Below are 25,337 nucleotides of genomic sequence, written 5' to 3'. Positions count from 1 at the left end.
TCAAAAATCGCCCAGTGATGCCAGAGAATTGGCAGGAATTAAGAATGGCGCTGTTGGAAGAATATGATAATATTACACAGCACTACATTCGATACCTCATAAAATCGATCCAACGGCGAATTGGTAATCAACGCGAGAGGAGGAAATACTCCGAGCTGAATTGAATAGTTTCTTCATTCAATTTATTAATCTTTACATAAGGTATTGGTTGAAATGAAAAAGTTAGTGTCACGAGAGGGATTCGAGCCGAAGGTCGTGGGTTCGAATCCCGCTCGTCACACGAACTTTTTCGTTTCATCCAATACCTTACATAAAGATGAATTAATTTAAACAAGTTATTTCGTCAATCGGACCACGAAATATAATGAATTTTCATTGTTTCTATAGCAACATTTTTGGTACAAATTTCTACTCAAATTAACTTTTAATTTAACATTTTATTTAGCTATGCCTAATATTTATCTTTAAAAATGTCCAGTAAAAAAACAAAAATAAAAGGTATAACTATAACTGCAAGTATTTACTAAAAAAACGAACATGGCCGCTTTTTTTGCCTCTCAGTGATACATACAGTGTAAACATGAACAACCACCATCTAGGAAAACGAAATAAAGTGGACAACAGGTTTTTGTCAAAGGGATTCGGATGATGATATAGTTTAGAATAGAATCTTTTACATGGGGATTTGTTTAAATAAGCGAAAAGAGGAAAATTCATGCCATTATGGATGGTGTGGTTGGAAACATAGAAACGGGTGTTGACTACAGTTCTGAGAATTTTACATTGGTTAAGGTTGGAACGCGTAAGTGGATTTGGTTGAGTTGGCCTTGTTTCTCGGCGAAGGTGAGGGTTATTGTATTAGATTGTGTGGGTACATCGTATAAAATGAGTGAAGTAATAGACCGAGTACGCTGCTAGAATAGGATAGACAGTTGATATTGTGGGATATTTGGAAGTATCAATCGGCAAGATAGTATCTTAGGATAAAGTAATAGGTACCTGGTAGGTATGCTTGAGGTTCTCAGGACAATCCCGACCAAAGGCTCGGTGTACATCCGAAAACATGTCTACAATGATATGCGCTTGTTGGACAGTCGAATGGCTAGGAGCTCGTTGAAGGAGGTAGGAAGGATTAGGTTTTCTAGTTTTAGGGATTTATGGAAGGAAATTGTCAAAGTATGCAGTTGTCCAACGAAATATTAAATAAATTGAATAGGTAAGTTATAAAGATTATGTTTTTTCTAAGCAGTTTGCATAGAAAGAATGGTGTGATTAGGTCGTAACCTTCGATTTTCGGCTTGGCGGGAAAACGTATGAGTCAAAACTTACTTTTGATTTTTTTCAGATTAAACATGTTAACGGACACTGGGTTTGTTCAACTCGCGGGTTTGAATTATTCAAATGCGTCTCGGCCATCTTCAGTGAGGAACTGAGTTGATAAGTAACCCAGTGCCGGTTCAACATGACTTGATCGACGCAGACCAAAACCATGAACTTTAAAAAAAATGCGACTTTTTAATAATGTAGCGTTTTATTCGAGATAATCAGAAGACAAGAACACAGTAGGCGATAGGAGAAAGTTTTCGCACATCTTTCTGGTCAAGGGATTTTACAACGAACGGTTGTTGTCATGAGGGTAGATAACAATCGCTACATTTAGGAACGCGTGGATGCCACCTTGTCACAACAGGAAGTCTGGATTCGTTGTAAAAAATCCTATATCAACAAGCGATCGACGAAATTTATTAAACGGACAAAGCTCATCTCTTCGCCTGGCTTAGAGACAAGTCAAGAAGAGGTCAAAGAAGAAACGTCTTTCAACTGATCATTACTTTTTAATAATTTACCCAATTTCTACAGAATTCAATATTTCCCCTATTTCCGAAAATTGGCGGATCATGTCTGGCGGAGATTAATAATAATGTGTGGTGATTAGTGACCGTTAATAGATATTTATATAGAAATCGTGAGATGCGGTCTGGTGTGATTTAGGTTTCAGAAAAACATTTTCTTTATCGTGCCAACGTTTCGATCTTTATTGAGATCATCTTCAGGACCTGGGATTTACAAACATTGTTTACATATAACGATTACATTTTGGATGTGGAAACGTGAATTTATACAATGCAAAATATATTTTTTATATGTTCAATCAAAAAAGACATTTTCTATACCGACATCCTTCTCCACCCCTTCAAAATCCAACGTATATAAACACAAAACAGCAAAATCTCACTGGCACTCTCGACACGACAAAGAATGGCACAATTACACAGAAGACAAACACTTTGAGTGAGTAGAAATACTTTGACACTGTCGTGTCGAGAGTGCCAGTGAGATTTTGCTATTTTGTGTTTATATACGTTGGATTTTGAAGGGGTGGAGAAGGATGTCGCTATAGAAAATGTCTTTTTTGACTGAACATATAAAAAATATATTTTGCATTGTATAAATTCACTTTTCCACATCCAAATGTAATTGTTATATGTAAACAATGTTTGTAAATCCCAGGCCCTGAAGATGATCTCAATGAAGATCGAAACGTGGGCACGATAAAAAAATGTTTTTCTGAAACCTACATCACACCAGACCGCATCTCACGATTTCTAAATAAATATTAATAATAATAATTATGTAAGGTATTGGTAGTGATAAAAAGTCAGTGACACCAGCGGGATTCGAACCCACCACCTTCGGCTCAAATCACGATAGTTCAAGTGGTTAGAGCAGCAGGGTATTGAGCCGAAGGTCGTAGGTTCGAATCCCGCTCGGAACACTAATTTTTCATCTCAACCAAAAACCATAAATAAAAAATAATTAATTGCAAGAATTAAACAGTCAATTATGACCACTAAGCAAATATGGATTAATTTAATAATTCTAAATGTTTTACTATCACTTTTTCGTACAAACAATCTCCTATTTTCCACTCTTATACCATTAATTATAACTTGTTAACCAGAGAAACTTGTATTGGAGATCTTGGCTTCAACTTTGATAGTAATCTTACCTACCTTTCTACAAGAAATCAAAAAACCCTCCTTTGAGTAGGCTTCATCATACAAAGTATTTGTCTGTTCAAAAATCCTAATTATATATAACCTATGTCAATCTATATAATTCACTTTTTCCGACCTATTCGTGAACATGCCTCATCATCTGGAATCCGCACTACTACACTCATATAAAACTTCTTCAAACTGTTCAAAATAAATTCCTTCATACATTATACAATGACAGGCCAAAAATTCCTCCTACATGTAATATAACTTGATTTGTATATATTTTCTTATATTAATTTAATTTGCACGTTTTTAACGTTTAATAATTGAGTCATTGTCTAAAATAGTAAAAAAAAAATTAAATTGCTAAGGAAAAAAAGTTCAGTGGTTAGGGCAGGCTTATGAGCCGGAGGTCGCGGATTCGAATCCCGCTCTTGACTTCTCATCTCAACCTTAGATTAAAAGTCTAATTAATTAAGAGATCAATTATGATTATTAAATACATATGGATTAATAATAATACTATTTTATTTCTAGGGAGCCTAAAGGGATCGTCAAGCCTACATAAACCACTCTAATCTGGAACTGCCTAAATACCCTGAAAGAACTGGGATAATGAGGGAATTTCACGAGGCAGTAGGCAATCTAGCAAATGGCAATACATAAATTCAAATCCATTAATACAAAAAATGACTCAGGGGAAGTGGAATGTTTGTAGATACGGAGGATAATTATTTTAAAAGAAATACCTTTGGTACCTCTCCAAGACCTCATCGCGTTTATAGCCACAAATTTGGACTGCAAAATAACTTATTGTCATCACGCTACTACACACTCCATATTTTGCTTGCATTGCCTAATTTTGTGAGAAACACATTGACACGATTTTCTATTCAGGCCCAGTTTAGCCCTGGAAACCGTTTTCATTGAAATAAGGAATAATAAGTGATGAGCGTAATCTCATAGTGTACACCCTTCCTAAACTAGGATCTAAACTAAACTTTCATCACAATTGCGCATCTAACGTCATACTTTTGCACCTTGTTGAACTTTCAGACGAGTTTTTCATTAGGAAATTTTCAGTGTTGAGCCGTCACAAACCTGTACAAGAGTGCAATAATAATAATAATAATATCAGAGAGCCAAGTAGCTTTAAACGCTCTTCAAACCAACGAGACGAACTAGTCTGGAAACGGTCTAAATACCCTACGAAACTGGGAATTACAAATAGTCCAACGAAGGCTGGGTCTTGCAGGAATTTCAGGCAACCAGGGAGCAGACACATAAACAAAAGCCATATTAACAAAAAACTGGAGTTTGTATTAACAGAGAACACAACAAACCCAACAATAACAGGCATGAGACAAGTCGAAAGACTACTCGAAAAAAAAAACATAATGAGAGGAAAACAACAACATAATTAAAAGGTTTATTTATGGGATATTGGTTAAACGTCATTTTTAAAAAACGATTAACAGATGACCAATGTATACTATGTCGAGAGAAAACAGAGATAATAGAACGTAACCTCCTATCACAGTCCTTGGCGATGTTGGGGCTGAGTCGGTTTCCAAAAAAATGTGAAACCATCTATTAAAAACTCAATTATGTCAATATGTATACATAATTTACGATGGTTTTGCCCTAATGATGAACTTAAAATAGGTCCAAAGCTTCTTCATCCACACCGTACCAAGATCGAGATTGTTCGTGATATCTTATGCAACTGTCCTGCAGTAGCTACGAAAAGGCTGCGGTACCGAGGAAAGACATTCATGTGCCGTACAGACCCCTTCGACTCCAAATGGGGGTTGACCATTTTCAACTTTTCAAAGTGTTTTTTCACTATGTATTTTGCTCTGGATTTCAATGCTACGGTTAATACACTAAAACGAATGCGAAGAAAGTTTAGTCATGCTGATACCTTGCTCCATCGCACTACTCCTTACAAACAACGGGCTACGTCGTTCTGAAAAAAAAATCCGTACATTGCCAGATGTAAGAACCAAGATTAGTACCACCATGTGAATAGAAGAACTGGTCTCTACATGGCGATTATGATTGGGTTATATTTCAATGATTGACCTAACATAACCTTACCCTACCTAACTTTCCGTAACCTAACCTAACCCTAAGAAAGCCGTTCCTTTGCAATGTAGACCTCGATGCCATAGCCCTCAGAAGAAGGTTATACTTTATTAAAGAAACAGAATTCTCAACTTAGGTCGGACACAAGTCACATGCAGAGACTTTGCCAAAGGCCTAGGTGAAGTATAATTTGTTCCCTAGTGCAAATGATACATGTCAATAACACAGAGTTCCTACTGGATAAAAGTTTTGTCTGAATCAAAATTCGTTAGTATTTATCTTTGAGGAAGGAAAAGAGTCAAATTAAAACTTTTGTCTTAAAAAGCTAACTTTTTAGTCACCAATTGGCTTAAATGGTTCATTTCAATCCACAAAATTTTTCAGTTGGTTCTAAAATCGAGGAAAATGCTCTTCCTCCTCAAGACTTCCGATTTGTGTGTTCTATTGTGAGCATAAATTTGTAAGTGGCTGTTGACTGCGTTGGAGGGGAGGAGTTGCTGATTGATTCGCCCCCATCACGCTCGTCCGTGTTGTGTGAAATCGGGACGGTTTTTAGAAAGTCACGCTCCAGCAGCCACCCTTCTTCACATCCTGGCAAATGTTAATGTCCTCTTCACCACCATCGAGTCCCCCGCGGCGGCCCTGCCGATTTCAGCCTGGGGATCTTTTCCTCAATCGTCAATTAATCCGGAACGTGGGGTCATTTTTGAACTATGATCTGATATTTACCTCGTCTGCCTATCTTTGCTGATTTTTGTTGGTACAGACGAGTTTCTGCATTTCGCCATCTTCAGTGTTCGGGTGATATTTGGGAAGTGAAGAAATTGATTGTGCGCGAAAAAAATCAGGAACTTGAAGAAAAAAAATCTCAAATTTTTCGTCATTCTCGTTTTTTAATGTAATTGATATTTTTTTATTTATTGTGATAATTTTGAAACGACTTTACAGATGCTTAGGAAAGTTTAGGAGTCTTTAGAAGCATAACTAACGCGAAATGGTACAAATTCGTTTCTGTAAATAAATTAGAACCGGAGTATAAAATAAAACGTCGGAGGAGATTTTGTATGCTATTAGAATTGTAATAAGTTAATAAGTTAAGCCGACCTGGTGATCAACTTTTATTTCCAATGTAATGCTCTATTTCTCACACATTTGTCCTTTCATAAAAAACAATGTTGCCAGAAACTCAAACAATCCTACAATTTGTTTTGTTTTCCCATGTAACTGGTTAAAAAAAAGAAAAAAATTAAAATTTAATTGGACAAAATAATAAAATTTAATTTGTGTTATTTTTCAAACAACTTTACTAATAACTAATAACTTACCAACAATAAGTTATACGATAAATTTCAATTACTGAGTTCTTGCAATCTCCAGAACAAATCGATAAAGATTTAAGTTTCTGGTACATTTTTTTACAATCGAAAGCGAAAATCTGTGAAAAAGGTCATTCTCAATTATTAATTACAAATAATAATTAATTGTTCATGTTTTATTCAATACGAATGAATTGTTAGAGTGATTTTTTTCGCACATTTTGAAAGTTCTTTCCATTCAAAAACAATGTCTGCTTTTTCCTATGGTGCGCAGAAAAATGCTGTATAATTTTACAGCTATTAAAAATTAGGGGCTGAGGGCAAATTATCACGACTTCAAATCAATCGATTAACTATTTTTAATGTTCAATTATCCTAATTGTGTAATTAATGATTACACTAACAATGTCATTAAAACCAGCCAGGGTGATGCTCTTTCTTACTCTCCCTCTCTCTTTCTCTCTCTTTCCCTGCCACTCTCTCTATTTATCTATCTCTATTAAAAAAAAAAAAATTTGTAAAACAAAACTAAATTTGCAACCTCGTTGGAAAAATTCACGGTAGTGCTTGGCAAATTGCATTACAACTTATTCGTTTCAAACGCTTTCTCAACTTAATAGAAAAGCGTAAACAGGAAGAAAAATTAAACACATAACAAAAGAAACATTAAACATAGCGAACAACAAAACAAGAAAAATTGGACAAAATATCTACACTAAACAAAGACAAAAAAATACGTAGGTAATAATTGTTTATTTTATTTTTTCTGCTTAAAATTTCTGCTTTTTGGTTTGATGTAAGTAAAGAAAAGAGTATACCGCTAGAAAACCTATTAAAGGAAGAAGTTACGAAATTTACCAAGCTGTACCGTGAATTTTTCCAATGAGGTTGTAAATTTATTATTTTTACAAATGTTAAATTTAGCAGTTTTTGAAAGATTTATAGATGTTTTTATAACCAAAAATTAAATTGAAAGTTGTAGGAGGGATGGGAAAGGAGAAATTTCTTAAAGGAAATGAACGCTCTATTTTTTTGGATGCCTCCAAAAATCAGTGGCGGATCCAACGGGGGTGTAAAAGGTAATTCCCCCCCCCGAGCCAAGTGAACATGTTATACAATATGTTATATGTCTTAGCATAATATAAACCTTGATCTGTTACGTCTGATAAACCTTCCCAAATAAATCAGTTTCCCCTTAACTTGTCACGATTTGGCTTTTTTGTCTCCCAGTTCGATACTTCACTCGATTTGATATCAAGAAACCTGTAAGTTGATGTTTAATTTTAGGTAGGGTACTTTCAAAAATCTAGAGCTCTCTAACGTGCGCATTTTTGATCGCATACCAAGAAATTTGGCAGGGTGGTAAAGAGTCCTAATAAGGACGGTTGGGATTGTTTTTCAGCCAAATGGACTGGGGGGTCGCAGATTTATGGGCGATTAAAATAAAAAATTCAATCAAAATGTTAGCCATTTTTGCGTTTTGTCCCGCACAACAGCTCTATTTTTCATTTCACTCCTTCCTAGCTCCTCCCCTCACTATTGGATTTTGGCATTTTTGGTACCGTTTTTAAGCTGGATTCTCCTCGTAACTTTTAAGCCCAGTTTGGCCCAAATCCAAACAGTATTTTAAAAGTTATCATAATTTGAAAAAAAAATCTCTTTTTTATCAGGATTTTTTTTTTCAAATACGGTACTTTCAAACCTAATTTCTTTCGTTTAAAAGTTCAAATTAATTTATTTTTAAATTCACTAATTTCGTGGTCCGCTTGTATATTACAATTAATTAAGGTTTTTAGTTGAGATTAAAAAAAAGGTGGGGTTGAGATGGGAAGTTAGTGCCCGAGTGGATCGAGGTCACGATAGTTCAAGTGGTAGAGCAGCGGCGTATCTAGCCGAAGATCGTGGGTTCGAATCCCGCTCGTGCCATGGACTTTTTTATCTCAACTAAAAACCTTAATTAATTGTAATTAATTTATTTTTTGTAATAAAATGAAACCGTATGCGTTTCTTAATTTTTTGTTACCAAATATGCCAAGATTTCTTTTAAATTAACAGAGAAATCACGGTAGAAAGCACTCCTTAAAATTGGGTATATTATTAAAAAAGTATGGTGCGGCCATCACACGTTGCTACCAAAAAATAGTAGTGAAGTAACGCGGGGAAATAATCAATTAAATAACTTAAATATAATTTCAAATTGGGTAGTTAACTAGTTAACCTTTATTTTATTTTCATTATTTTGAGTGGTCTAGGAAAAAACAGCCCAAATCTAATTTAATTTAACGCCAGCTGTTAATAATAAACAAAAACATGACTAATTTTTTATCCTGTTACAATATGTTTATGATGTTACGTTATGTATAAAAAAAAATTATATATACATTGGGTGCTTTTCTGATTTCTGCCTCTAATCTTCTTATTCGATCTCTTGAAGTGATAACCCCTAAGTTGGCGATAAATTTTGTATATTCGTCAATTTCGGTGACTAAAAACATTTGCATTGCAGACTATGACGGAAAAACCTTTTGGAAATTTATGAAAATTATGTCCCTTTTTGAATTCAAACTATTCAACATTTAAATTAAGTGATTTTTTTCAGTTTTTCCCTTTGAAGGAGGAGAAAAATATCGGGGACGAAAAACGGTTGTAGAGGTTTTTCTCAATTTGCACGTTTTTAGGTCCCCTGTGCAAAATAATAATCGAAATTTTTTACCCCCCCCCCCCGATGTCCAACCTGCATCCTCCCTTGCCAAAATGAATAGTTCAAAAACTGCGAGTAGATTTATGAGGAAAACCTTGGATAATTGGGGGGGGGAAGAAAAAAAATGTTGAACTTCTGTGGAAGGGTTGATAATCGGACCATGGTTCATACGGACTTTTCTGTTGCATTTGAGGTGCAGAAGCACCTGACGAACTTGGACCCAGCGTCTATTGCGCTATACTATACTGCCGATCAAAAAACCGACCACCTTGTTTTTGCACGAAAAAATGGCCAAATTTGGAAACGCATATTTTTTCAGCCTTGTAAGTCACAGACCTGCTCTAGTCTAGTTTTTTAAGAAAATTTCACATTGAACAGATACTTTTCAAATGTTTTCCTAGCTTTAGTCATTTGTCAGTAAATTAAAAAAATCGGTAACATGTTAATTTTGGCACTTTGTACGAAAACTTAAAATTGAGCAGTGGAGCCAGGAAATATCCCTTCATCAATCGATAGGAGATTTTAATAAGCTTTCAATTCGTCACCTTTCACTTTGCCCGATTTCTCAACCGTTTTCGAGTTATTCGAAATTTTTGGGCAAAAGACGTAGATTTTTAAACGGGCACGAAAAAACCCGATCACTCTTCTTCTGATTTTGAATGCATAAATTTTGAACTATCATGTTTTCGCAAATTGTACGGTCTACAACTTTTACTCGGAGGACTGTTTTCAAAAAAGTGAATAGGAAAGCGACAATTTGGGATGCTGAATGCTTCTGCTATCAATAACCGCTTATTTACCTCATCAAGGAAATTCAACTTTTCTTTGCCATTTCACAGGTGTTACGTAGCAGTTTGCCTTTGAATAATGTCTTGAAACAATAGGTTTATGTATGGTAAAAAAGGGAGAGAGTGAGTGTGTGTGAGAGAGAGAGAGAGAGAGAGTGATCGGTTTTTTCCATGACCAAAAAACAACGTTTTCTGCCAAAAAATCGCGAATAACTCGAAAACGGTTGAGAAATCGGGCCAAGGGAAGTTGACCAATTGAAAGCTTATTAAAATTTTCTATTGATTGGTTGGACAATTTCCTGGCTCCGCAGATCAATTTGAAGTTTCTGAAAAAAGTGCAAAAATTTACGTTCCAGAATTTTCGAATTTACTGATGAATGACTGAAGCTAGGCAAGCATTTAAAAAGTCATCTTGCCCAGCGTAAAATTTTCTAAAAAAACGTGCCGGTGACTTAAAAGGCTGAGAAAATTTTCATTCACAGACATTTTTTCGTGCAAAAAATGTTCGTCCTATTGGAGCAGGGTACGTTTTTAGACATCAAAAACGGCCGGCTACTCGTCTATATTTAGAATGGAGGCTGAGGATTGACGGCCCTTGAGCGGCGAAGGAAAGCAAAGGCGGAGAGGAGACGAAGAGGGCAAATTCGGAGGGAGGACGACAAAGGAGGGTGCGAGGGAGAGGGAGCGCAGTCCTTTTGAAGGAAAAGCCGACCGCCGAAGATGGGAGTGGCCACGGTGAACTGCATGGTGTAAACGCGGTGGTTGTCGATGGGGGTTGTTCGATGGTGGGGAGGTCATGAGGTGGGAGTCCTCCCAGTCCGTTTCTTCCGCCAGGCCAGCTTCAAGCTCAGTTGTGGCCAGACATGAGTGATACCAGGATGTTTTTCAAAGGCAACAGCTCTCGTCTTCAGCAGCTGATCGAGAAAATCCAGGCTAACAAAGAAAACCACAACGTCAGCCAGCAGGAAATACATGGTAAGCGTTGTCAAGACTCTTTTCAAAATGGAGGTTTAGGCTGCCCCATAATTTAAAATAAGTGTAAAAAAAATCGCGTCTTTAAGTTCGAATTGAAATCTCGCAGGGGGTTGAAGACGCGCCGGGGGTGGTTCTTCAGACCTGCCACCCACTTGTTGCGCCCAGCACTCTTTTTTCCCGATGATCGGATTCTCTCTTTGCCACTTGTTGATTCCCCGATTGTCTTCGATTCTTCCGAGGCAAACTACCAAGGACCGAATCGCTATTTTATAGTTCAGAGCGGGGTTTTTGGGTTCTCTGCCGATGACAGCTTATTTACCAATGAGTTCAAAAATTTAAATAAAAGTCCTGAATTCGACCAAATCTTCGTTTAGCTCCTTCACTTTAATATGCAAATTTTAAAAAATAACGTCATTGCAAGAATCAAGATTTAGCGGCAAACTTGAACAAAACAATAATTTTTTTTAGTTCAGATAAATCCTTTTTCTATATTTACTCTTTCTAACCTCAGATGACCAAATTTCCTTAAGTTTTTTATTTTCATTATTATTAATCTTTCCACCTTACCAATCGTTCAACCTTGGTTTTTTCTTTTCCTCCATCAATTTCTTCATTTTTGAAAAAAGTAATTAAAAAAGGAATTGCACCACTAAAAAGGCTATTAAATGGAGTACGTTTTCTGAAATTTGCTGTTCTCTAGGTTTGGAAATAGTGTTGATTCACCATAGTAAGTTTTTCAACTTAAAAAAAAACTTTTTCTAAGTTCTCGCTACTAAAACGCTTATTTCACCAACGTTTACATGTTGAGTATTTATCACATATTATTGGGAATTTAACGTACTTTTCAATGGTCTCAAAGGATTTGTCCAAAACCTTTTAGTTTGTTTGAAGCAAGGTCGGTGAAATCTTAATAAATCAGAAAAAGTGAAATAACTCCGAAATTGCTGAGATTCGGACCGTAGTTAATTAGGATTTTTTTGGTACCATTTTGAATGTAGAAACTACTGGCAAAGTTTGTAACACGAGTAGCCGAACCCTGTATGTATTAATTAATCTTTATGTAAGGTATTGGTTAAGATAAAAACGTCTGGGTCACGAGCGGGATTCGAACCCACGACCTTCGGCTCTACCACTTGAGCTATTGAGACTTCGATCCACTCGGACACCAACTTCCCATCTCAACCCCACCTTTCTAATTTCCCCTCCTGTATATATTATTACTGGAGAAACTTTTTTTAAAACTTAATGGCCTTATAAAGTTCATATTACAAGAGTTGGTTTATTTATAGCTTTTGGTGGAAGGGCAGAAAGAAAAGTCCAGGAGTGACGGTCGGAATCGAACACGCGACCCCTGAGCCGAGAGCTTAACCACTCGGCTACCGCGGTCCCCCTTTACAATTGAGGAACTTAAAAATTTAAAAATTGCAATTATCCCTTTTAAAAATATGACGACTTAACAGTAACATAAAGTTTTATAAATAATAAATTTATTTAAAAAATCCTCGTAAACTCCACGTTCCTTTGTAATTATTATCTTCGTCTTTTTCGTAATGCACTATCTGCCCGTATTGTTAGATTGATTAAAGTTAAATGGTCAAAACCGAATTCGGATTGTATTAAGAGGCACGTGGAATTTTATTTGACAATTCGAAGAAGTCTTGGTTTAAGTCGTCAAGTTTCCCAGCGTTGGGCGTTCAGGCTTACTTTACGGCAGGAAACTTGGTTTTACTCAGAAAGGTTTTCCTGTACCACCCAAACCTTCTCGAAAGATCTGCCCATTAGCTCGAAACAAAAAAACTTCAGCCAGATAAAATAATCTCTATCATTCTGGTTTTCCTAACGTTGCTGTTTTAATATTTGATCTATGCCTAAAGAAAAAGTAAGAAAGTTTCGGCACTAGAAGGTTTAAATATAGTAGGATTCAACAATTTACTCACATGACAAACTGTAACAAATTTATGTATAAAAATGTCATAAATTAAATTTGATAATTTATTTACAACTAAGCCCGGGCATGCTTTATGAACTTAAACGTTTCCTACCCACTCCATATTGTCTTATACTGCTAACTTACCATCACCACCAACAACGCTTACCGCAATTTTGACTTATAACTGGAATCCTATCCAAGCTACCTTCAACATCCAACAACGCCTCGATCTTATCGAAGACTCTGGTGCATTGGAAGACGAGGCAGTATGAAGAAAAACGTACTCAGTGTAAGTTCACATTACAAAAACAGTCTTGCCCTCCATACATCAACAAAGGGATATCGACACTATCGATTATACCTAGACAGCAGACTGACGTAGAATCCTCACACAAGACTTATAAGACAACAACTTACCAGAAGACTTGGACGACTACAAAGACTTCTAGGAACGAAATCCATCTTGACCATCAGCACTAAACTAACCTATTACAAGACTTTACTGCGACTACTTTGGTTTGTACATAACTTCCACGTTCGGCGATGGTCGTGGGACCTCCTTGCCAATTAGTCCTTCACACTGCGAGCCAGCATTAGTGGTAGTCTTGAAGCTCCTTCCATACTTATACGTGGCGTTCAGGTTGGCTACACTGAATGTAAAGTATTATATGCTGATGTTTTGTTTTTAAGTGACAATCGTGTAGGTTTAAAGAGGTGTATAAAAATTTTGAAGATTATTATGAAATATGTCGGTCACTCTCGCTAAGTCGAGGTAAAAGTTGACCCGAAAATAAGGCTAAATAAGGGATCAGTGAGTATAGAACATCTATAGAACATCTATAGAAGCTTCATATTTTTTTACTGATTGTTATCCAAACCCACAAACTACGAATTATCACCAAAAATCACCACTCAGGGTCAATTATCAATCAGGGTTAAAATATGCTTTATAATTTTCTTTTTTATTCGATTTCGGACTTTCGTGTGAAGATTCCAAAAAGGAATCTTAAACTAATTTTATTAGGGATTAAAATTCATTGTATATATTAAGATGGGAAGAAAGAATATTTCGTCTAAATGTTGGGAAAGTATATTGGGCCATCGGAAGTGTCCTCAAATCCTGGGGGGGGAGGCACCTAGTCTTTCACGAAAACCCCAGACACAGTTAAAAAAAGCTTGGGAAATAATAACACCTGGGTGATTACGATTGGGAAATGTGGGTCGTTCCTGGGCAATCGGCAAGGAGATATTTACTGTTGTGCTGACCAAGCGTGGCCTTATTGTTCAACCCCTAGGATTAGCTAATGCCCGGATTCACCCGGAAAAGCTCAACAAACTGGGGAAGAAAAATGAGCAATCGGGTCACCAGGAATCCTAATAGTGTTTCCTAAGCTTCACGGGTTCTCCACCTCCACCTCGACTGATTGGCTTAAATAAGATCCCAAAAGAACTAGGAGGCTGTCAAGAAGGCCGGCGTAGAGAGGAGGCAGTCGGAATAGAGCTGTCGCGGTCGGGGTGGCCGTCGCAGGCAGTAGGAGTCGATGAGAGACGGCCAAAAGTTAGCCAGGAGTCTGCCAGAAGCCAGGAAGAATCGGCGGGGAGTCGGCAGGCTTAAAGAGGGCAGGCTCGAAGAAGAGTCAATCAGAGTTTGAGAAGAGGACTGGAGTAGCCGTGGCAGCTGGCGTAGAGAAGAGTCAGTCGGAGTCAGAGAGGACAGTGAAAGTCGGAACCATATAGCACTCAAGATCAATGTCGGTATTCCAGTTCTGCAAGTAGATTTGTCAATCAGATGACAAGAAAATTGGAGAAGAGTTGGGGCGATTTCGAGGCTGCAGACGAATTTCGAATAATAGGTTCCTCAAGGAATAAGCCGACTTAGGATAGGCATAGAGATTTGTTAGATAGCGTTGATGTATTTATTTAATTTATAAGTAGCGATAGAAATTATTCAAGAATTAGGATGTGTAAATTATGAGTAGTAATAGGGACTTAATAAAGAACTAGATTGGTTAATTATTTAGATTATAAGCAGGGATTGAGAATTGTTAGTTACAAGCAGGGATAGAGATTCGTACATGAAATGTTTTGTGTATTAGTTTATAGGTAAGAATTACGGGGTTGATGACGTGAATGTTGTACCCGAATTGTGCTTTTCTAAATCTTCCCCTACAGAGAGAGTTAGCGGAAAGTGGTGGGTGCTTACTCGTCAGGCCGGGCAACCTGACACACCCTAGGCTTGATGGGCCTAGATTAAATAGCTCACTACTCACTCAGAGCCGTTCACCACAGTTGGTTGAATATTGTGATCATTCAAGGTATTGGTTGAGATACAAAAGCCAGCGTCACGAGCGGGATTCGAACCCACGTCCTGCGGCTCAATATGCCGCTGCTCTAACCACTTGAGCCATCATGACTTCGATCCACTCGGACACCAACTTCCCATCTCAAGCTACGATACAACCGTTCGAATTTTCCCTCTTTTTGCCATTTTCCAATGTCGTGTAATCTGTTCGATTCTCGGCGACATATGAAATGGCCACGGAGAGATTTAGTGAAGATATACTTCATTTTACTTATTAAATCCATTAGAGTTCGTGGTCCGATTTACCAAATAAATTTTTCCAATTAATTAATCTTTATGTAAGGTATTGGTTGAGATAAAAAAGTCAGTGTCACGAGCGGTTGTTGGTGTCCGAGTGGATCGAAGTCACATAGCTCAAGTGGTAGAGCAGCGGCGTATCAAGCCGAAGGTCGTGGGTTCGCATCCTACTCGTGACACTGACTTTTTTATCTCAACCAATACCTTACATAAAGATTAATTAATTGGAAAAAGTAACTTGGCCAATCGGACTACGAACTCTAATGGATTGTGATCATTTTTATAAATTAGGTGCAGAAAGGTTACTTGAAAATAGGTTGGAGCTTTGAGGAGAAAGAGAAAGACAAAAGAAAAACACTCAGTTCCTTCCTCAAGAAAGAAGAATTCTTTCGAAGAATAAATTCTCCTCTATCAAAACTTTCAAACTATTTCTAATGATTTAAACTATTAACAAATATAAATATTTAAGTACTTAAATATATGAAATCACGGCGAGCGATAGATCTCGTCCAATGAACTAAGCAAAAATCATATATTTATTATAGGGTACCGTGTTTTAAATTTTATAAAAGACAAGGCCTTTTATTTTTACGCTGTCTATTTTATAACTAATTGTAAAAATGGTTCCAGAGGCAATTTTTCACGTAGAATCTTGTGGTGCTATTAGAATTTCAATCAGTTGGCGAGTTAAACTGATCAACTTTTTTCAGATGTCAAGGTGCTATTTTTCCACATATTTTAAAAGTCCATTCCATTAAAAAAAATATACGAGAAAGTCAAAAATTTATCGATTTGTTCTAGAGATATTAAACTTACCCTTCAGAACTCGATAATTTAAATTCTTCGTCTTACATATTATTTAAATTTGGTTTTAAAAAATAATACAAATTAACTTTTCATATTTTATTTAATAAAATTTTCAATTTTTTCCTTTTGTTAACCAGTTAACATGATATACGGAAATTATCGAGGTCTAAAGATAACTTCAGTATCTCCAGAAATCGATGAATTTTTGAGTTTTAATTTCAAATAATGTAAGTACCTAAATGTTTATATTTTTTAATAAGTTCAAATCATGGAATTAGTGACGAAGACCTGAAGAAGGGGATAAAAATTCTTTGAAATCTTGATGAACTGCGCTTTTCTTTCAAATTCGCCCTTATACCTACACACCCTTATACCCTTTTGTATACACAATTATAATTATTCCAATTAATTATTTTTTTAATCTAAGGTTTTTGGTGGATATGAAAAATTAGTGTTACGAGTGTGATTCGAACCCACGACCTTCGGCTCAATACACCGATACTCTAATCACTTGAGCTATCGTGACTTCGATCCCAAGTGGTTAGAGCAGGGGCGTATCATGGGGTTCGAATCCCGCTCATGACGCATATTTTTCATCTCAAGCAAAAACCTTAGATAAAAAAATAATTAATTCGAATAATTAAACAGTCAATTATGACCACTAAGGGAAATACAGATTAATTTAATCATTAAAAAGAAGTAATTACTTTACTAACAGCTCCCCGTGGCCACTTCATAAGTATCTGAGAAACGAATCCTGATTACACGACATTTGAAAAAATGGCAAAAAAAAGGGAAAATTCGAACAATTGTAGGTTGAGATGAGGAGTTGGTGTCCGAGTGGATCGAAGTCACGATAGCTCAAGTGATTAGAGCAGTTGCCTATTAAGCCGAAGGTTGTGGGTTCGAATCCTGCTCGTAACACTAATTTTTCATCTCGACCAAAAACCTGATAAAAAGAATAATTAATTAGTCAATTATGACTACTAAGGCAAATATGAGTACAATTGATATTACATTTTAAAAGTCTTTTCCATTAAAAAATATATACTTAAAAGCTCAAAAATTCGTAGATTTGTTCTAGAGATATTGAAGTTTTCCTTGATGTAGATAATTAAAAGAAATGATTATCAAGTTCCGAAGAAAAACTTCAACATCTCCAGACAAATTGATGAATTTTTGAGTTTCTAGAATCATTTTTGTAGAATGAAAAGGAATTTTAAAATGTTTGTTTAAAATGTTTAGAATTCTAATGGCACCAGCAGATTTATGTGAAAAATTAACTTTAGAACCATACTTAGTTTTACAATAACATATCATAAAAGGCCATGTCTTTTATAAAAACTCATCTCCTATAATAAATTCATGATGTGAGTAGACTTGGCATCAATCGTCCATTCTACAAAATTAATTTGGTCGAAGCCATAATTTCATGTATTGTCGGTACATGGATGGTTATGTCAACACTTTAAATCGTTATAAATAGTTTCAAAGTTCTGATTACGGGGATAATATATTCATCGAAATTTTGACGAAGGAACTAAGTGTTTTTCTTGTCTCCTTCCTCTCAGAGCTTTAAGCTATTTTCTTCAAGCATTAACTTTTCCGCACTTAAGTTTATTTTAAAATTTTCAATTGTTAATTGTTATTAGAGTAAGTTTTTATCTTGTCTATATAAGCTCAAATCTGCACATGCTTGTACTGAAGCCACTCACTTCTCTCAATCCACAGGCAATTCCTGCTCTTGTAATTTAGCTTGAGAATCACCCCGAGTGTGGGCAGTCCCTGAGGTCGGACCTCGATCTTGTCCGTCCATCCACCGAAGTAATCCTTTTTAAAAAGATAATTCCTACTCACAGTAAGTTGTTTTGCAACGATCCGGATTTCGAGCCTTTTAGCTCATCAGGTTGAAGGACATCATAAAGAATTTATATAAAATGAAATAAACAGTTTGAATCGATAGCCGACACCTTCGTTTACTTTGTGTGTCCACATCAACATTAAAATCAGTTTAAAATTCAAAATACCGAAAACAGAAAAGGGCCAAGAGTACAACCACTTCCGCTTTCCCTTCCCCCATAAGCTTTTCATCTTTCAGAAATCCAGTACATCATCGAAAACCTTCCCAAAAAGTTAGCTTCACGATATTACCTTATAACCCCTGAAATCCCTCCTAAAAAAGCAATCCGCTTGCTAACAACGTATAAAATGCTGTGCTAAGGACTACTCCACTAACCTTTAAAACGGACGTTTTCCATCGTAAAAATGATCCCAAAGCCTAATAAACCTGACCATTTACCTTAACTCCCGATAAACTTTTTACCTACACAAGGAAAAATTCTCGAGAAGATCCTTCTGAAAAGAATCCTTCCCATCCTAGAAGAACAATACATTGCACCGGTTTGGCTTCTGGAAAAGACCATTCCACAATCCAGCAATTGTAGATGCTATCTTTTTTCTCTCTTCAGCTGAAACAGGTGCGTTCTTTAATGTGGCCTCAAGCCTTTGATAGGGTCTGGCATCTGGATTATCTGTGGAAGTTCAAGAGCATTCTTTCCTTCACCTACTTCCTCATATTCCGATCATACGTGACTGACCGCATCTGTCGGGCCAGCCAGGACACATCTTTGACTACTATCCTGTTAAGGCTGGAGTCCCACAGGATGGTGTCCTTTGTCCAATCTTTTATTCAACGTGTATTCCTGACATCCATGCACACTTTTGGTGATGTCATGATGCTCAACTATTCAACATAGATCTTTGGCTGAAAAAGTGGCGGATAAAAATAAACGTCGATTAAAGCCCATACATAACTTTTACCCTCCGACATGCCACTGCTATACTTGCATCATATGCAACCACGTCCGCTGCCTTGGGCTGTATATTAACAAAAGACTTACTTGAACTCCATATACAAGACTAAAAAAGCGTTAACTGACTAGATGTTACAAAACACTTACGTCTTTTAGGCAAACGATCAAATCCGACGATTCCGTGGACGTTTCTCTTACCGTCGAATTTGCTTTTTCAATTCTTTTACGTCTTGCGATATTTCCGAGTGGCACATGACGGAAAATGTCTGCCGTTTAGAGAATGTGAAGACTTCTCTGATCATTTTTATGTTTAGAAAATTAATCATTTCTGGCGTGTAGGAAGGAAGAAATCGATCGCTAATGGCGTTTTGATTCGAGACGATTCGAGAAAGCATCCCGAGAAAACTAGCGAAGGTAATTGAACAAGTAGACAACAAAAATCAGTCTAGAGAAATGGCAATGATGTGCTGAAAGTAGCCACCAAGCGACGGAGAAGTTTATTAAGACGGAACGGTGGCAGAGTTGCGGGGGGCTTCTTGACAGACAAGTGGGTTTCTTCAGATGGATGCACTCCCGGGGCCCCTCCGCTCATAATTCATTCACCTTACATACGCAAACAAGCAGCCCGGGAAGAAAATTTGCTGCAAAACGGTCGATTTTGTCTTTCTATCTTCCAACGAAGTTTCAAGACGGAATAAGCTGGGTTGAATGCATCACACATTTCGGTTGATGAATTGATCGACTATCAATCCAATTTCTCTCTGAAGATGGCGCAATGTCGCAAATTGAGTAGTTCAACAAACCGGCGAATGAAGGCGGACCTAATACCCGTTCAGTATGATTTCACCGACGAGCACACCCAGCATTAACTGTACCAATCAACCAGGTCCGTCTATACTCGCTTGTTTAACTGCAAGAATAAAGTATGCTTTATAAGGTTTATTTCGATTTTCTCGAAGTTAAGTTACTGTATTTAGGCCTTGGCAGATATTGAGGAAAATAAATTCAACCTTGTTTGGGTGCCAGAGCATACAGAGCAGAGCACAGGGGCAATGAAAAGTCTGATAAATGGCCAAAAAAGGCCTGCCTGGACACCTATCGACCCTGGACCCTTTTGCGACCAACTATTCAAAAACAGATCCATTAGCCAACGGGCAATCCTCGGTTCAATAAGAATCAGGGCAAAGGCATGCAAAAACATTCATAACAAATTCACTAGTTTTCGTGGTCCGCTTGACCAATCAATATCTTTCAATTAATTAAGGTTTTTAGTTGAGATAAAAAAGTCAATGTTACGAGCGGGATTCGAACACACGACCTTCGGCTAGGTACGCCGCTACTCTACCACCTGAGCTATCGTGACTTCGATCGAAGTTAAGTGGATCGAAGTCATAATAGCTCAGGTGGTAGAGTAGCGGCGTACCTAGCCGAAGGTCGTGGGTTCGAATCCCGCTCGCTAAAAACCTTAATTAATTGATTCATAACAAAGACCATTAAAGAGATTAACAAAATTACTAAAATTAGGACGTGCTAAGATTAGAATGATAGGACTGCTATCTCCGCAGTAATGTACAATATCACCTACCTCGGGCTTTGGCAGTCCAGGGTCAGACCTCACCCAAGTTTAGATTTAGGGGTCATTTCAGCCCCCAACGCATGTTTTCAAATCGAAACCCACTCACACTGCCAATCATCTTAAATAAATTCTTTCTTATTTGCACACTTTTCACTCAAGTAATTGTTATGCGTGGTAACCAGCTAACAGCTGCCTGAGATAACTAACACTATAATAACAACATATTTAACATAATAAAGGATTGTTAACGCAAAAAAAAGGAAGGTTTTATTTTCCATTTTCCACGCTGTGTTAATTAATAATTAAATATTAACAATAGACAAAAGGTTGCATTTTTATGGTTTCTTAAATGACCACCAATCGGTTTTTTTCTAGTTCGGCCGGCTGCACCATTGAATTGGCCAAATATATATTAGTACAAATTTGAAGAATAGACTGGATTTGGTGTGCAACGATAATTTTTAAGTCGCCGTTGCTTACAAAATCCTCCATTTTTGAACTGAAACAGATGTAATACGAACATAGAGTCTGTTTCATTTATTATCAATAAAACAAGTAGTAACACTGAAACTTTTTTAAAAAGATTTCTTTTAATGAAGAAGCCGCCATTTTTTGAAGCCGAGCGGCCGAACGTTGCTATATTTTAAAAATGTGGGCATAGCTTTTTTTCAATTCACATAATATTGGACTATAATGAGTAAAAATATATTATTTCTTGTGAGGCTTGTTAAACCCATTACGGCCTAATGTTGCCTTAGAACAAGACGAATTTAAACAATTTTGTTAAAAGGTTAAACGGAAGCTTTAAGGGAAATACCGTGATTTAATGATAGAGTTTAGATTCGCGCCAAATCAACCAGTGTTACCAATACACGGGCAGAAGCAGAACAGGAAAACACTACGCCCGCCCTAAACTGACGGGATTTCCTGCTAACCTTAAACAAAATTGCTAAAATTGGCATTGCTATGAAGCAACTTTAGTTATGAAAAACTTTTTGAACAAAAATGATTTGTAAATATAACAATCCATGCAAGATGCAGTGGTGTAGTGAAGAATCGTGTTGGAGATATTAATTTCTGAACTCAATATGGAGGCGTTAGATTGGTGATAAAAAAAGTAAAGCAGTAAAGTCAGCTAAGCTTTAGCATGTTTGCTAAATTTGGTGTTGCCTAAGGCAACGTTGTGCAAGAAAGGGTTAAGAGAGCAATTAAATCTTCAGCTAATCCTGTCAAACTAAATTAGGCAGATTTTATTTGTTGCGGTTTTTAGACAGTTTTCAAAAAATCCATTTTTATAGTCCTAGCGAAAGATATTTACATTTTTGATTATTTGGAGGTCGTGAGATGCGGTTTGGGGTGAAGTAGGTTTTAGAAAAAAACATTTTCTTTATCGTGCCAACGTTTCGAACTTTATTGAGATCATCTTCAGGGCTCATTAAAGATCGAAACGTTGGCACGATAAAGAAAAATTTTTCTAAAACCTACGTCACACCAGACCGCATCTCACGACCTCCAAATAATCATCCATACCGGTCACTAAACACCACACATTCACGTTTTTATTTTAACAATTTTGCTATAAATTGGTTTATCAGAGTATTTTCTCAATTTAATAATTACAAGGGATTAATCAAACAAGATAAAGAAGTCTGCAGGAAAACAGCCGTCCAAGGAAGACATCCCACGTTATCTTTGGTATGAAATGCAAAAACAAGCTCACGTGCATTTTGTTACTAAAAAAAAATCGATATCCAAGGTACAACAATAGAATCTCAAAAATGCAAATTATTCTGTACAAAAGAACTTATTAACTTAACCCTCGAGTAATTTGTACAATGCTATTAATTTTAGACTCAATCAAAGTATTTATACTCACTCAAAGAGTTTGTTTTCTGTGTAAGGTATTGATTAAAATGAAACAGTTAGCGTCACGAGCGGGATTCGAACCATCGACCTTCGGGTTCGAATCCAGTTCGCGACGTTTAACTAACACTAACTTAACCAAAACCTTACATAAAGATTACTTAATTGAAAGAATCGGACCACGAAATACAATGAAAATNATGCATACATACATTTCGCAGCAGCCTTGCTTCCCTTTCAAAAAGTAATCATTAAATTATTATGTTTTGCATAGAAATTTTGATTGCTGAAAGCAAGGCTGGTTTGAAACAAATATATTTTTCGTTCGTTGGTTTTATCGAGTTCCACTTACCAGTGAATCATATTGGCAATTTATTGGTGTGTTTAGTAGCATTTTGCTGACATCCATCCCAGAGTTCTTCTGCCGACTAACATCGCCAAGGATATGGTAAAATAATGAACCCGAATCTGTCGGATTGTTTGGGAAAGCACAGTGTAAAAAAATCACAATAACACTCACGAAAAATTACCAAAACAATAAAGCAAATGAAACGGAAAAAACAGATCCAAGTGGTGAATATATTGGATTCTCAGGTAAACTCTCTAGCTCCTTGAAGCGATCCATGTACAGAATATTCCACTATTTAAAAACCATAATGGGGCGTCATTGGCCGCAAAGGTTTAGGCGTTGACACGGCGCTCATCACTGTAAGGTAAAGGTCCTGGGTTCGAATCCGGCGGCCCTGCATTTGAACCCGACATACTTACAAATGGGCTTTTTTCAAAAACACCGGCACTCTGAGGGTTTATATGACCTCTGCTGTTGCAAACCCTCGTAAAAAAAATAAAAATAAAAAACCATAATTTTAGAAATCAAATCAGAAACAAATAATGATGACTTGTATTGGTATTCATTACGATGCGAAGGGGCGAATGGTAGCAAAAGATTGGGGCGTTTTTACAATTTCCATTGTGCATTGTATATAAACAGTGAAACTTCTGGGATTCCGATAAACAAACAGCCTAAAATAACTTTATTTTGATTAGCAGACTTTCTTCCTTTGTTGTGCATTTATTTCAAGGTTGTTTTAAATCGGTCGATTTTTTTTCTTTACCTAGGATAAGAAAATAATAAGTAGGATCGTATTAGAACAGGCTTAGATAGGTAAAAAGTTACAAACAAAATAGGCCAAAAAATATTATTTCAGAAAAAAAACCAATCAGGATTCGGTTTAAAACATATTTAAAGCCCTTAAATACGAATTTTAACAGCAAACAAAAAATAAATTTTTGAGCTGGATTAACCGACGGGGGGCAAATTTTGTTTCTCCGATGTCCCTTGTTTCATTTAAAAATTCATAACTACCCTGGATTTCATCCAAATTTAACCTTTTTACATCTGTCCGAAAGCCTATTTTTTTTACTAGTAGTTTGTGTCAACAATTTTTGGTGTTGAATAATATTTGAGAAGAATAAGGATGCAATCAAGAAAAAACCCCTCAAAAGTCTCATTTAACTTTTCGGTTCTAATTTCTATGCGAAGACCACATTTGTGCATATGCGTGTAGTTAATAAAGTTCTAAACCCCTGAAAATTTTCATAAAGTTCAGTGGAGTCGTTCCAAACTTAACACTATTTGATTGAATGTTTAAAAAAATTCTAGACTCACTAGGAATTTGAAAAATCCGAGAAAAACATCATTTTTTGATTGTGTAAAAAATTGGATTCAAGGGGTTTTTCAGAATGTAAAAAAAAACAAATATCAATTTTATTTTTTCTTTATTTGGAGGTCGTGAGCTGCGGTCTGGTGTGACGTAGGTTTAGAAAACCGTTTTCATTATTGTGCCAACGTTTCGATCTTTATTGAGATCATCTTCAGGGCCTGGGATTTATAAACATTGTTTAAATTATTAAAATTATTGAATTTATGCAATGCTAGAAATTCAATTTTTTTCCACATCCTACATGTATTTGTATAATTTAAACAATGTTTATAAATCCCAGGCCCTGAAGATGTTCTCAATAAAGATCGAAACGTTGGAATGATTAAAGAAAATGTTTTATAAAACCTACGTCTCACCAGATCGCATCTCACGACCTCCAAATAATCATCCATAACGGTCACTAAACACCAAACATTTATTTTTTGTCAAAGATTATTTCTTTTTTTTAATAGACATTTCTGAGCTGGATTTTGGCAATTTTTTATCTCTTCGATTTCCATTGTCCCATTTAAAAATTCATAACTGCTCTGGATTTCATCCAAATTCAACCTTATTACGTATGTTCGAATGCTTAATTTTTTTACTGTTCTCTGTTAACACTGTTTACATTGTAAGGCATTATAAGTGATTAAAAAAAATGAATGAAATCAACAAAAACCCTCAAAAGTTTTATTTTATCTGACCTGTTATAATTTTTATACGAAGTCCTTATTTGTGACGTTACATGTAGTTTATAAAGTTTTAAACCCCTGCGAAGCTTCATATAGTTCGGCTGAGTCATTTCAAGTTATCACTGTTTTAGTGAAATTTGACAAAAAAAAAATTCAAGGCACACTAGGAATATGAAAAATCTGATAAAAACGTCATTTTTGAGTTTCTTAAAAAATTGGTTTCATGGATGTTTTCAGAGATTAAAAACAAACATCAACTTTGTTTTTGTCAAAAAATATTTCAATAAACAAAAATGGACATTTCTGAGCCGGATTTTTATAATCTCTCTCCTATGCCCGTTGTTCCATTTAAAAATTCGTAGCTACTCTGGATTTCATCCAAATTCAACGTTATTATGACTGGGTTTTAATTCGTGGGTTCTAATCCCGCTTTAACTTTTTCATCTCAACCAAGATCTCCCATAAAAAGAATAATTAATTGAAA

The 25,337-nt window shown here is 36.2% G+C and overlaps 1 protein-coding gene across 2 annotated transcripts in view; it reads left to right on the top strand.

The window, feature by feature from the left end:
• Window positions 1–25,337, top strand: part of LOC106663273 (zinc finger protein 423 homolog) — a 150,466-nt gene that overhangs the window by 107,210 nt on the left and 17,919 nt on the right. Inside the window, exon 1 of one of the 2 annotated variants that reach the window (XM_014387976.2) lies at window positions 10,704–10,870. The exons of the other annotated variant lie outside the window; for it this stretch is intronic. Within the exon in view, the coding sequence (XP_014243462.1) occupies window positions 10,759–10,870 (112 nt within the window). The 5' untranslated portion in view covers window positions 10,704–10,758. Of the gene's footprint in view, window positions 1–10,703; window positions 10,871–25,337 lie in introns of those variants that run through there. 2 annotated transcript variants of the gene reach the window in all.

The sequence above is a fragment of the Cimex lectularius genome, unplaced genomic scaffold (assembly GCF_000648675.2).
Source record: "Cimex lectularius strain Harlan isolate CLEC.00 unplaced genomic scaffold, Clec_2.1 scaffold78, whole genome shotgun sequence".
In the NCBI taxonomy this organism is placed as follows: domain Eukaryota; kingdom Metazoa; phylum Arthropoda; class Insecta; order Hemiptera; family Cimicidae; genus Cimex; species Cimex lectularius.
This window is presented reverse-complemented; position numbering and strand designations above follow the sequence as displayed.